This window comes from Mauremys mutica, chromosome 2 (genome assembly GCF_020497125.1).
Source record: "Mauremys mutica isolate MM-2020 ecotype Southern chromosome 2, ASM2049712v1, whole genome shotgun sequence".
Lineage (NCBI taxonomy): Eukaryota > Metazoa > Chordata > Testudines > Geoemydidae > Mauremys > Mauremys mutica.
The window spans coordinates 287,982,831-287,996,128 of record NC_059073.1 but is presented as its reverse complement, the minus strand read 5'-3'; the positions used below and the strand labels follow the sequence as shown (position 1 = coordinate 287,996,128).

Genomic DNA, 13,298 nt, shown 5'->3' with positions numbered 1-13,298 from the left:
GGGTTTGTCATGCTGATGATGACAGCTGAAATGTGTATCTCTTCTATCATCAGAGCCAGGCCTAGTGCTTTGGAATGTCTCTCACACAACTGGTTCTTGGTAAGTTTGTTTGGATTTTACCCAATCTCTCTCCCAGTCAGCTAGCAACTGTGTTTCTCTCTTAGAGGCTAAGCGCCCTGTGACCCTGGGTTTGGGACCTGCAGTCCTTGATACTGTGTCTGTGTATATATATGATGAGGGCCTGATTCTGGTCTCATTGGAAATTTGTTCAAGATGTCTTCAGATTGGTCCACAATGGGAGACAGAGCCAACACTAAATAAGGATTTCAAGATTTGGCCAATTGCAGTTAAACAACAGGACTCTTCCTTGAATTAAAATATGCTGTGTCCCCTGGAGAGTGAAATCTAACCAGGATTATAGGAAGGGGTTTCCTACAATAGCAGAGGACTGGATTTGATGACCCAGGAGGCCCCTTTTAGTCCTATGTATTTGTGTTTCTAAATCTTAACAGCAGCAAAGAATTCTGTGACACCTTATAGACTAAAAGATGTTTTGGAGCATGAGCTTTCGTGGGTGACTACCCACTTCATCAGATGCAACGCCATTGAAAATGTCACTGAGATTTTGTGATCAGTGTTTTTTCCCCTCATTCTTCTTTTTTGCAGTGTAATCTCCCGCTAGAAGAAGCTCATTTTATTAACACAAAACAGCTGAAGTTCATTGTGGCTCGAAGCAAGTGGCAGGTCAGCAGACCTCAGTCTTTTTTCCTCTTTCTGTCTAGATATTTTTTTAAAAAGGTCTCTTCGAGACTGCAGCACAAGTGCAGGATGTGCAGCCGAAGTCTCCTTGGTGTGCCTCTGAGAAATGAATACAGTCAAGGGGAAAAGGTTCAGTGGATGTGGCAAAAATAAGGTATCCAGGCTGAAAAAATACAGGTCTTCCAGCTCTCACCAGTGTTATGCCTTCTGTGGCATGATCCAGCCCAGGGCACTGAAAGAGGGAAGCCCCTTCTGGACAGTGAGTAAAGACACTGAGCCTGAGGTCAGCAATGACTTCTGAATGTTAGATGACTTGTCTCGTAAGCTACAAAAAGACTTTCTGTGCTTTGATGCACAAAATGAGGGGGAGGGATAGCTCAGTGGTTTGAGCATTGGCCTGTTAAACCCAGAGTGGTGAGTTCAATCCTTGAGGGGGCCACTTAGGGATCTGGGGCACAAATCAGTACTTGGTCCTGCTAGTGAAGGCAGGGGGCTGGAATCAATGACCTTTCAAGGTCCCTTCCAATTCTAAGAGATGGGTATATCTCCTATTATTATTAATTATATTATACCAAAGACCAAGAGTGAAATCCCCATACAAACATCAATGGGAGTTTTGCCACTGATTTCATTGGAGCCATGATTTTACCTCAACAATTTGGATACCTGTATTTTAGTGACAGGTTTCAGTGGTAGTCATGTGAGTCTGTATCAGCAAAAAAAACCAAGGAGTCCTTAGGCACCTTAGAGACTAACAAAAGTATTTGGGCATAAGCTTTAGTGGGCTAGAACCGACATTCTTAAGATTGATGTGAGGATGGGGTTGGGACTCAGGAACTTCTGATTGCTGATCGCCTCTCTGAGTCTGATGCATTCTGCCAGTAGGAACAAGTTCTTTACCACCCAGCCTCACTTATTCCATTTGCGTAAATTGAATAACACTGCCTATCTCAAGGGTATGTTGTGATAAGCTCATTAGCTGATATGTGTAAAGCACCTTGTAGATGAGAAGTACTATGTGGATGCTTATTATTATTAGCGGAAACCTCTGATAATCGATCTTTGAACTTCGGGCCGTTCTCCCATTCCCCTTCGTATTATATAACACATGTGGAATATGGGTATTTACATGTATTTAAATGTTTTATTCATTTTAAGGCCTACAATCAATAGCAATACAGAAACAAAAGGGTTCCCAAAAAAACAATGAAGTACATAATAACATAATGGAGCACACGGGGGTCCGGCGTCTCTGCTGATATACGTCAGCGGAGCTCTACTGATTACAGTGGAGTTATGCCATTTTACTTCACCTAAGGCTCTGGCCTAGTATGTTTAATTAAGAAACTCAGTGAAACAATAGAAATAAGGGACCTGTGGCTAAATCCCCTGCACTGCTTTGAAAATGTCAACCAGCAGCCTGCTTCTCCACCCACACGGGTGTAAGTTAGCAATACCTCCACTGAAGTCAGTGAATGAGAGGAGAGTTCGGCCCAGAATGAATCTGTCAAAACATAGTGTACAGAAAGAAATAATGCCAATATGCTGTGCAGCTCTTATGTGTGTTATGTTTCTGAGGATATATAGTGTAATTCTTGCTGTGCATGTTTGCACCACTCTCATCACGACGTTGCTTTTTGGTTATGTTATCTTTTTGTTTTCCTTTTTCAGCGTTCCCTCATGTGCTATAAATCTATACTGGTAATGAGATCCATTCCAGAAATCCTACAGAGAACTCACAAAAACACATCGCTGGGCATCTCCCGACACCTGGTTGAAGAAAGTAGTTCTTCCACTACTACTGGGTCCTCTTCAGACAATGAGAATGCATCCTTCCCCAGGAGAAGGCACTTTGGCTCCACACCAGAACTGCACTTGTCTGTGTTTGATGCACCGAGTTATCAAGAACCTCCAAGTTATGCATCAGAAGAGAAACATTCCAAGGTCTTGGTGCCTCCAGTAAAACCCACGAGACGGAAATATGCTTTAGTGAAAAGTGAGCTGGGTGATAAGTCACCTACAGAAAGCAAAGTACTAATGGCAGGTGTCTTTGCTCAGAAAGCAGAGGCGGTCAGCTCAGAATTCAAAGATGAAAGAGCAGATCAGTCCCAAGAGCGTGATGCAGGGCAGCCTTCATTGGCGAAGGCAGCCACCTTAGATACATCGGACTTGGCACTGCCAAAAGAAAAAACAGGCACATTATTACCTAACAAAGACAGAATTGTAAAGGCTGGAGATGTAATGGAGAAACCACCTTTGTGTGTCCCCAGACAGAGTGTCATTAAAAGCACATTCTACAGCCAAGCGTCCGAGGCTCCTACACGTCTACCTGTCTCACCGGGCAGAGACTACAGAAGGCACCTTGACAGAAAAAGAAGGGCCTTCAGGAAATCAGGATATTTAAAGATACCCTTGAGTGGTCTACGGGAACCCCTTCTAGAACAGTTTGAATTGAAAGAAGAGGAGGAGGAGGAGGAAGAAGAAGGAATGTCTGGTGATGAAGAATATGGAAAAAGCAGAGAAGGTGTGACAGGCCCTCTGACCAAATCGGCTTCCTTTGATACTGCTAGGAAACCATCACGTCACACCTTCCAGGTGTCCAGCAGAAGCCGTTCACTGGATGATTACAGACTAAGAGCCATAAGTTTAGCCAAGGAGCAAGACATTCTGGAAGAAGACTGTGATCTAACTTCACAGGGGAGTTACGCAGGACTAGTTCACCAGCATGGCATATCTACTGACTCTGGCAAGGTTTGGCCTGAGGAGCATTCGGTGGAGGAGGACTCAAGGAAAGATTGTTCAGAAGAACAGCCAGTCCCTTCTGCACAGTGTGGTGATGAAGGATGCCAGGGTCTAGCTGCTCAACCACAGAAGATCCCAGTGTCAGCCCATCAGGATGAAAGTGAGGGGCATTTACATCAAAAGACAAAACTTTCCATTGACATTGATGTGGAGCCGTCTGGTCTGGAAGGTGAAAGCCTGATTCTAACTGCTCAGCACCCGGACACAGCCCCAGTGTCGGCTCACACACGTGAAAGTGAGGAGCATTTAAAGCTGACGCCGAAGCCTAGTGGTGCAGAGTTTACACTTCTGCAGGGTGAAAGCTCCGTTTTGATTGTTCCTGAATCAGAGAGAGCCCCAATATCAGCCCAGGAGAGTGAAAGAAGAGAACATGCACATCAGCAGCCAAAGCCTTCTGTTCACAGTGCTACAGAGTCTGCTGATCTACAGGGCGAAAGCCCAGTTATCCTAGAGACTGCGCAAATTCCAGCTTGTAAGAATGAAAGCCCAAGTATTTTAACAGCTCCACAACCAGAAACTGCTCCACTTTCAGTCTGCCAGGGTGAAACCCAGGGATGCTTACATCAGAAGCTTTCTGATTACTTGGGCACAGCCTCCACTGGTCTGGAGGGCAAACATCCAATGAGTCTAACACCACCACCAGAAAGTGCCCCAGTTTCAGAATGTGACCGTGAAAGGCAGGAACATTCCTGTCAGGCACCTTCTGTTTACATTAAGGTGGAGTCTGCTGTTCTCCAGGGCGAAAGCCTATTTATTCTCACAATTCCACAACGAGAAACTGCCTCGCTTCCAGTCTATGAGAGTGACAGCCAGGAACAGTCACCACAGGAGCCTTCAGTTTGCAGTGAGGTGAAATCTGCAGACTCAGAGAGTGAAAGCCTAGCTATTCTAGAGACTTCCTCTGTTTCACTTGGTGAGGGTGAAAGCCAAAAACATTCACATAAGAAGCCTTCTGTTTACAGCAAGGCAGAGTCTGCTGTCCTGGAGGACTTGGTTGAAGAGATGGTTTGTCTGTCTGAAGATATGAATGTTTTGGCAAAGTCCGTTTCTACTCAAGAGGGATGTGAAAAGCACTTCTCCCCTCCAAAGGAGATGTTCTACCAAGGTCCAGCTGACCACGCAGCTGCCGGACATCCCACTCATTTTGTGCCACAGAGTAAAAGAGAAGAGAGCATTTACCGGGCTGATCTTACAGAATCAGCTGCACCAATTCCTGCAGCGGAAGATAAGTTGAGTATGCCAGCCCTGTTGAGTGTAGTCACTGAGGAGGAAAAGGTGGCTTCTCATGAATGTGAACATCTAGGGGATTTAGCAATCAAAAGCACTAGTTCCAGCAAAGCAAGCATATCCCCGTCTGATAATTCAGGTTCTGGAAAAAGATCTAGTCATAGCTCTGATAGCAAGGAACCTGACAAACACTCTGAAGTTTCCTTAGTGAAGATTAAAGACCTCTCAGAAGAGATGCCTAGCATTAGCAGTGGGACTTCAAAATTTGATATATCTGAGGTAGAGCCTGCGTATTTGAACCTGTCAGATCTCTACGACATTGTATATTTTCCATTTGAATTTATGAATGTCAAGAAGCCGCCACCCAAACCAACTGGTAAAAGATTTATGCCCTTCGGTGAAAAGGTAAAATTACCTCCTGCAACTAAAGAACATTTGCATCAGTATAAAAGACTGTGCATTAGAGAGGACATTAAATCCCCTGCAGATAACTCACAAGATGCCACGACAGGGGAAACCAGACAAAACCTATTGAACATTTCCAAAGATGTAGGGCAGCCCCTTCAAAGGCTGGTGAAAGGGTCCGAGCCACCAATGGGGAAAGGAGCTGAGGGCCATGTGACAACTGAATCCCAGCCAATGTATGGCTTCCAAAAGGACTCAGGTGGTAAGCAGAGAAGCTCCACACACAGCAAATCAGGACTCTTTAAACCCTATGGCAGATCGCACTCAATGGAGCAGTCAGTAGAGCAGACTCTGAAGAAGAAAGTAAAAGCTTCTGTTGCCCATATTTCAAGAATCCTAAAAGGAAAGCCAGCCCCTGAACCGGAGCAAAGGGAAGGTAAAAATCTCACAGCGGGTGTAAATGGGCCTAACAATATAAATGGGCTCTGTTACCCCTTCTCTCTCCTCTTCCCCCTCCTCACTTCTTATATTCATCAGTTTATACATTTGACTTGTGTGCAATAATCGAGTGCAGATGCAATTTAAAAGCTAGGTTTAAGCATGAAATAGCATCAGCTGCTCCACTTACCTAGAGGAGTAATCCTCCATATCCTGAGCCCAGTGGCAAAACACCCAGGGACATCAATAAGAATAGGATCCGGCTGTACTGTCTAGTGGAGTTCCCTGCATCCTCTGCGGCTAAGTGTTTTATTTCAGTATAATATTTGGTATTCTCTCCTAGCCCTGAATGTAAAACATGGGGCACAATTCTGAACTTAGTGACATTGATGTAAATGTGGAGTGACTACACTGAAGTCAGTAGAATTACTTCAGCTTTATATCTATATCAATGGGACCAGAATCTGGAGACTAGAATCTGTCTGTACTTTTGATTTTCTGGCACCTAGGTTGTGCCATATAATGTGTCTTTCTGCCACAGGTCATCTGCCCTACTACCGTTTAATATCATCCTAGCCCCAGGACCTTTTATTAAACTTGCCATGACCTTTGGTATTAACTGACAATTCATTAATAAGAACCCCATGGCATTTTTACTGCTAAACTAATCACATGAACCACAGATAATAGACTGTAATTATATGCTGCAATTAAAATGTCATTGATTTAGTAGACTGGCTTCTACCATTAAATTCTTTGAAACAGGCATTGAGAAGGAGGGAAGTGACATACCAGAAAGAGAGTCTCTAAATGGGGCTGCAGGATATTAAAACAGAAAATCAGGACTTCATTGATCCATCCATCCATTCCCTTCATTCTGAGAACATGAGCTCCCAGTTCAACGCCGTGGCTAAAAGAGCTAATGCCATCCTGGGATGCAGAGACAGGGAAATCTTGAGTAGGAGCAGAGAGGTTATTTTATCTCTGTTTGGCACTGGTGCGATTGCTGCTGGACTGCTGTGTCCAGTTCTGGTACCCGCAATTCAAGCAGCATGTTTATAAATTGGAGAGGGTTCAGAGAAGAGCCACAAGGATGCTTAAAGGATTAGCAAACATTCTTTATAGTGATAGACTCAAGGAACTCAAAGAGAAGGTTAAGGGGTGACTTGATCATAGTCTATAAGTACGTACATGGGGAGCAAATATTTAATAAATGGGCTCTTCGGTCTAGCAGAGAGAGAGAGAGAGAGATAACGTGATTCAATGGCTGGAAGTTGAAGCTAGACAAATTCAGAGTGGAGATAAGACATATATTTTTAAAATTGGGAGTAATTAAAGATTGGAACAATACACAAAGGGTCATGGTGGATTCCCAATCACTAAACTTTTTAAATCAAAATTGGATGTTTTCTAAAAGATTTTCTCTAGTAGTTATTTTGGGGAAGTTCCTATGGACTGTGTTATACTGGAGGTCAGATCAGATGATCACCATGGTCTGTTCTGGCCTTAGAATCTATGAAAATATCAAGCCTCAAAACAAAGGAGAAAGGTAATTTTATGGCATGAGTTAGCAGTTAGTTTTATTGTGAAATATCACAGAGGAATATAATTGCACCAGGCTAGTATCTGAGAAGCTGAGAGGGATGTAGCTTGCAAGATTCCTAAGAATTGTGTAGAGGAAAACCTTGGTAATTTACACACACTAGCAGGAATTCCAGGAGTTCTCTTTGTTCCATCTTTGCCACAACTCCATCACCTTATGGGGCTTTCAGATGCTTTAGATATAGGTCTTGACCTGAAATGCAAAACCATTGTTTTTGGTGGAAAAAATAACTGCTAGAGCTTTTTTAGATTAACACATTTCAGAACAAAATGGCATCTAATGTTAAATGTCCTTTTGCAGAATATATGTCTACAAATCTAGGCCCAAATCCAGCTTTCCTTACTCAGGCAAGACTGCCATTGAAGCCGATGGAAGGTTTGTTTGGTTGTGGACTACAGGACAAGGATACCATAAATGCCACAAAAGTTATGTTTCTAAAGAAGGGCTTCGGAGGGACCTGATGTGCCTTTTCATCTGAGAATTGTTTAGGAGCTTTTAAATCACACAGTATTTTGGAAGTGGCAAGGTGGTGGTCAGGTGCCACTCAGAAGGTTTCTCCAAGCTGGGTAGGGGTAAAACCAGGACTTAAATAAGCACAGTCATAGGAGTTTCTAGTTCCTTCATTGGACTTCATGAACATTCAGACCTTCAGTAGCTTCTTGGCTCTTTTAGCTTGTCCTCTAGTTTAGCTAGAAGGCTAACATTAATTGTCTCCTGAGACGTTTGGCAAGGCTATAGGGAGGAAACTTTCACTATTGCTGCCTATGGCTGCTGACTGGATAAAGAGGGGACTTCCATATCTATCTATCTATCTATCTATCCATCATCAGCTCATTTCTAGAGCACCCATCACTGTCCCATCAAAGTAATAACGTACTTCCAAAGGGCTGCTGAACTGATTACAAGTGCTACACTTACTAAAGACAAAGTATGCTGCATATCGCTAATATATCTGTGTTACCTTCTGAAGTTATTGGGTCTTCTCTAGGCAGCTTGTTTGTAATGTAACATCCCTTCCCAGGGTCTGGGCCGGCACACAGTGAAAAGAGACTGAATGGTGTGCAGGACCTTTTTTTTGAACTGCCGCATTACTGCGTGGTCACTGGTGCCTAAAAAGAGGAGGACGGCATACTGAACACAAGAGTGTGAAATGTGTTTGGTTTTTCCCCACTGGTGCTCTCTGATAGCCAGTCTGATTACAGATGCTGTCTGGTATGTTGTTTGTTGTGATTTACATATGTAATTGCCTTAATCTGTCTGAAATGCTGCTTTCCCTCTTTCTTTCAGCACCTTCTTTTGTAGAAGAGCTCATGGATCAGGATGTTGCCCTGGGGCAGTCTGTGACTCTGTCCTGCCAAACGTCTGCCCATTTCCCTCTGCACGTTGACTGGTTCAGAGGTGACATAAACTCTCATTTGACGACATGGGACAATTTAATAATAGGGTCTGGAGTTATAGCACAATAAATAAGATTGGGAATCTAAATTCCAGGAGAAGGTTAAGGGGAGTGGATTTAGGGGAGTCTTCTCCCTGGAAAAGAAGGGACTTTTAGCCACATCAGTAGAATTAAAAGACTTATTCCTTCTGTCTTATAGACGGGGTGCCCATTCGCAGCAGCAGTAGGATACTGATCTCAGCCACACTCAAAAACTTTCAGCTTTTAACCATATTGGTGGTTACGGCCGAGGATTTTGGTATTTACACATGTGCAGCCAGCAGCTCCCTGGGTACAGCATCCACCTCTTGTGTCATAAGGAAGGCAGGTAAGAGCAGGAAGTAATTCAAGGAAGTAGATGTCTGGTTTGTACAGCTCCCACTCGAGGATTATCTCCAGAATTAGCAGACATGTTGGATTATAGATTTTCTTCCACTAAGGGATACTTCACTTTCTGGGAACTCACAGAGATAGTTCCAGACGGGAAGGCAGCAAAGGGGATGTATCCCTCTCAGTTTGTTCTTTAGCCTCAACACCCCAATAGTACTAGGGTGACCAGACAGCAAATGTGAAAAATCGGGATGGGGTGGGGGCTAATAGGAGCCTATGTAAGAAAAAGACCCCAAAATTGGGACTATCCCTATAAAATCGGGACATCTAGTCACCCTAAATAGTACAGATGCTTCAAGGTGCCTTGATGAAAGCTGATGCGTTGACCGAAGTGTAGAAACCTTAATTTAGATGGTTGAAACTGGAAGACCTTGGAACATAGAGGCTGGAAATACAAATACCATATTTTTTTAGCAAGATCATTATAAAAACTAAAGCAAGTGACATTCAGAAGTAAGACTAGGCAGATCTTATAGAATTTGATGGCTAGTAAACTGATGTTCACAAAACTAGTTCAAATTTGAATACCTTTTTAAACTCCTGGGTTTTTCAAGGATGATTCCATTTTAGAAAACAGCCAAAACATGTTTTTACCTACAGAAGAATTCACCTATCTCCCAGAACTAGGGTGGTGCAATGTATAGCTTGTATTCATTGTATATACTGAGTCAGATTCTTCCATGATGTAAGTCTGTTGAAGTTGATGGAGTTTACACCAAGCAAGCATCTGACCGGTTGTGTTTATATTTTCCATGGCATTTTTCTCTCTTCCCTATCTCTGCTCCTTATACAGAGTCTCTCTGTGTTTGTTTCTGCCGTGCTTGCTGTAGTTTGCCTTGAGTTCGTTCTCTCTGCTCCTTTTTTCAGAGTCTCTTCTAAGTTTGAGTCTCTCCTCTAGTTTGAGTCAAACTTCCAAGTTTTTGATAGGTTTGAAATCAGGCAAACAGAGTTTACCATTCCAAAAGGGATCAGCTATTTGGAATGGAAGAATATCTGCAACTGTAAAATTACTCATTGGTTAGAGGGAGAGGGGTCTAAGCCTTCATGTCTGTCTATTGTCTATGACACACCTAATTTTGCATGCCTCCCCCACAGAAGTTCTTGCTAGCCCCCCAGCCCCTGATATTGTGGAGGTGTATGAGGATGGAGTGCAAATGGTCTGGAAACCTGTGGAATCTAACACCGTGGTTACGTATACTGTACAGTGCAAGAGCAAAGGTAAAGCAGAACTTGATAGTCTCCACTTCTCATCATTGTTATCGTGATTATCTAGTAGTAGCAATATCGTAGTGCCTAGGAGCCACAGTCCTGCATCAAGGCCTCATTGTACTAGGTGCTGTACAAACCGAATAAAAAGACAGTCCATGCGCCAAAGAACTTACAGTTTCCCATTAGAATTACGTTATTCATGTAGCTGAAGTTGCATAATTTAGATCGATTCCTCCCACACTCCCCCCATGCAGACCAGGCCTAATCATATATTATTTTGGATTGCCTGGCTCATTCAGAGCCTGATGCAAAGCCCACTGAAGTCACTGGGAATCTTTCCATCTACTTCAGCTGGCCTTGGATCAGAGCCTTTAGAGCCTGACCTCTCTGAGTTCCTATTATTAACAATGATATTAAATATTTATCTTGCCGTAGCACCTACAGGTCACAACCGCATTGGGCCCAGAACTGTGCAACTAATGGATTTTTGATTACCTGGCAATTCTAAAAAATCAGGGGGAAAAGATCATTTTGAGTCAACACAAAGCAAAGATTTTTGAAATTTTGGGTGAATTGTAGAGTAAAATAAATTTAATTTAATTTCAGATCAAACATTGTTTTGGCATTAATTAAATAAAATGATTTTATTTTGACCATTTTAAAACATTTTTTATTATTTTTTTTAATTTAAAAATGCTTAAAAATGGTCAAAATAAAATTTTGAAAGGCAAAATTGTTTTAAACAAAACTCACAGGTTTGATTTTGAAATGTTGAAATGAAATGTTTTGACCTTTTCTGATTTTTTTTAGCTTCTTTTCAGTTGAAACAGTTCAGTAAAATCAACATAAATTCATGAAACATTTAGATGTCACCATTCAGCATTTTTTGTCAGAAAAAAGTTTTGTCTGAAAAATTTCACCCAGCTGTAGTTGGGCCCAGTTTTCCTACATGCCTCCCTCTAGATCTGTGTATGATATCAGAGGTTTTCAAACTGGGGGGGTGGGTCTCCCTGAGGGCGTGGAATGTATTCTGGGGGGCAGAAGGGGGCATGAGAAGCTTTGGAGAAAAAAACATTTTGCCCACAGCAATGACTAAGTAGCAAAGCTGATTCATCCAGAATCATATCAGGTCCTCGGATGGCACTGTGTATTGGGGTCTAGAAGGTGCTGTGCATTCTGACAGATTTCTGATAAGCTGGCACAGCATTACACAGTCATTGCCATCTGTACGTTAACCTGTTTGCTACGATGCAGTGTGCCCATTTAACTGAAGGTAGAAGGGGATCTCTGGAGGGCTGTTTCAAGCATCCAACCCAGGATGGGAATTGTTGTGTTCCAAAAAATAGGCAAACCCATTGCACTGGTAACAACAGTGTGATGCCAGTAAGCGGTATGTCACTTCAATTGTACATTGCTATATACTTAAATGGCTCTGTTTGAATCAATGTTTCTGTTTTTAATGTTGGGTGAGAGGTTCATATTGATTTTTTTTATCAGTATATGTACTTGTGTGGCGGGGTGCATGTGTAAACTACTACACAAAGAAGCAGGGTGCAGTCATATAGGTTTGAGAACCACGGCTGTATCCGCATATGTAGTTCATTCTGGATAGCCATCTGCTAGGTAGGGAGTTGTTCCTCTATGAGGGTTTATACCTGAATAAATCTGTTCCTGTTGTTCCCTAACCCTGGGTCTGTGGTGTATCCATTTCCCTGGTGACACAACAGTACTATATAACACAATGTGTAACTTCCGTATGCAAACCGGAATGTATAAAAAGTAGAGTTGTGTGAAATGTTCTCAACAAAAGTCAGAATCACACGAGACTCACCCGCATCGGGATTCCATTACAAATCTAAAACTCCTACTGGAGTCCTTGAAAGGTCATTTGAGCTTCACAGACCTTGAGTGAGCTTCAGCCCAGGTTTAAATTATTCTGGGGATTTATTTATAGTTCTTAATTATAGTTGTGCGATGTTTTCAGTTTTCCTTGCTTTCATCGTGAAAATACAGCGGTTTTTTGAGCAGGGTTTTGGTTTGAGTTTGGGATTCATGTTTGAACCTCAAATCTCAAAGTGGAACTCAGGGAGGATAGGTATGAAATTACATGAACAAACGCATTCATAGTCAACCTCCTGCAATGAACGTTGCATGCAGAAGCGGCACCAGGGATTTTGCCGCCCTAGGCGGCAGCGCTCCTCCTCTGAGCATTTGGCGGCAGAGGGTCCTTCCGCTCCACGTCTTCAGGGCACTTCGGTGGCGGGTCCTTCACTCACTCTGGGACCCGACGCCAAAGACCCAGAGTGGAAGGACCCCCAATGCCAAATTTCTGCCGAGGATGGCAAAATGCCACCCCCCAAATCCTGCCACCCTAGGCGACCGCCCTGGTTGCATAGCTCTAATATAAAATACTTGGCTTCAGAAGTGAAAATATGAGGTCACTACAAACATGACAAGGCAAAGTAAGGTTATACTTTCAGCCCCATGTCTATGCGGCTGCTTCATTTAAATATGCCACCCATTTTCTGTACTCCGAGAACAGCCGTAATTGGTGGCACACAAGACACCCGATAATCCCTAGAACAAGTGCTAACCCGTGTTTCTCTTTGCTTGGCAAAGATGGTGAATGGAAGACCCTTGTTACTGACATGGCTGATTGCTGCTACTATGCCAGCAATCTCTCCAGGGGCTTGGTTTACTCCTTCCGGACGGCCTGCCTCAGTAAAGCGGGAATGGGACCGTACAGCAGCCCATCTGCCAAAGTAAAGATTGGTGAAAAAGACCAAACAGGTAAGCTGTTGGGGGGTGATAGAACATCTACACCAGGGGTAGGCAACCTATGGCACATGTGCCGAAGGCGGCACGTGAGCTGATTTTCAGTGGCACTCACACTGCCTAGGTCCTGGCCACCGGTCCGGGGGGCTCTGCATTTGAATTTGATTTTAAATGAAGCTTCTTAAACATTTAAAAAAAACCTTATTTACTTTACATACAACAATAGTTTAGTTATATATTATAGACTTACAGAAA

The 13,298-nt window shown here is 43.0% G+C and overlaps 1 protein-coding gene across 1 annotated transcript in view; it reads left to right on the top strand.

The window, feature by feature from the left end:
- The window catches only part of OBSCN (obscurin, cytoskeletal calmodulin and titin-interacting RhoGEF), a 301,099-nt gene that overhangs the window by 275,907 nt on the left and 11,894 nt on the right, over positions 1 to 13,298 (top strand). The window contains 7 exon segments of the mRNA XM_045004158.1: positions 54 to 99; positions 667 to 744; positions 2,431 to 5,629; positions 8,522 to 8,632; positions 8,830 to 8,997; positions 10,155 to 10,277; positions 12,888 to 13,073. Of these exon segments, the coding sequence (XP_044860093.1) occupies positions 54 to 99; positions 667 to 744; positions 2,431 to 5,629; positions 8,522 to 8,632; positions 8,830 to 8,997; positions 10,155 to 10,277; positions 12,888 to 13,073 (3,911 nt within the window).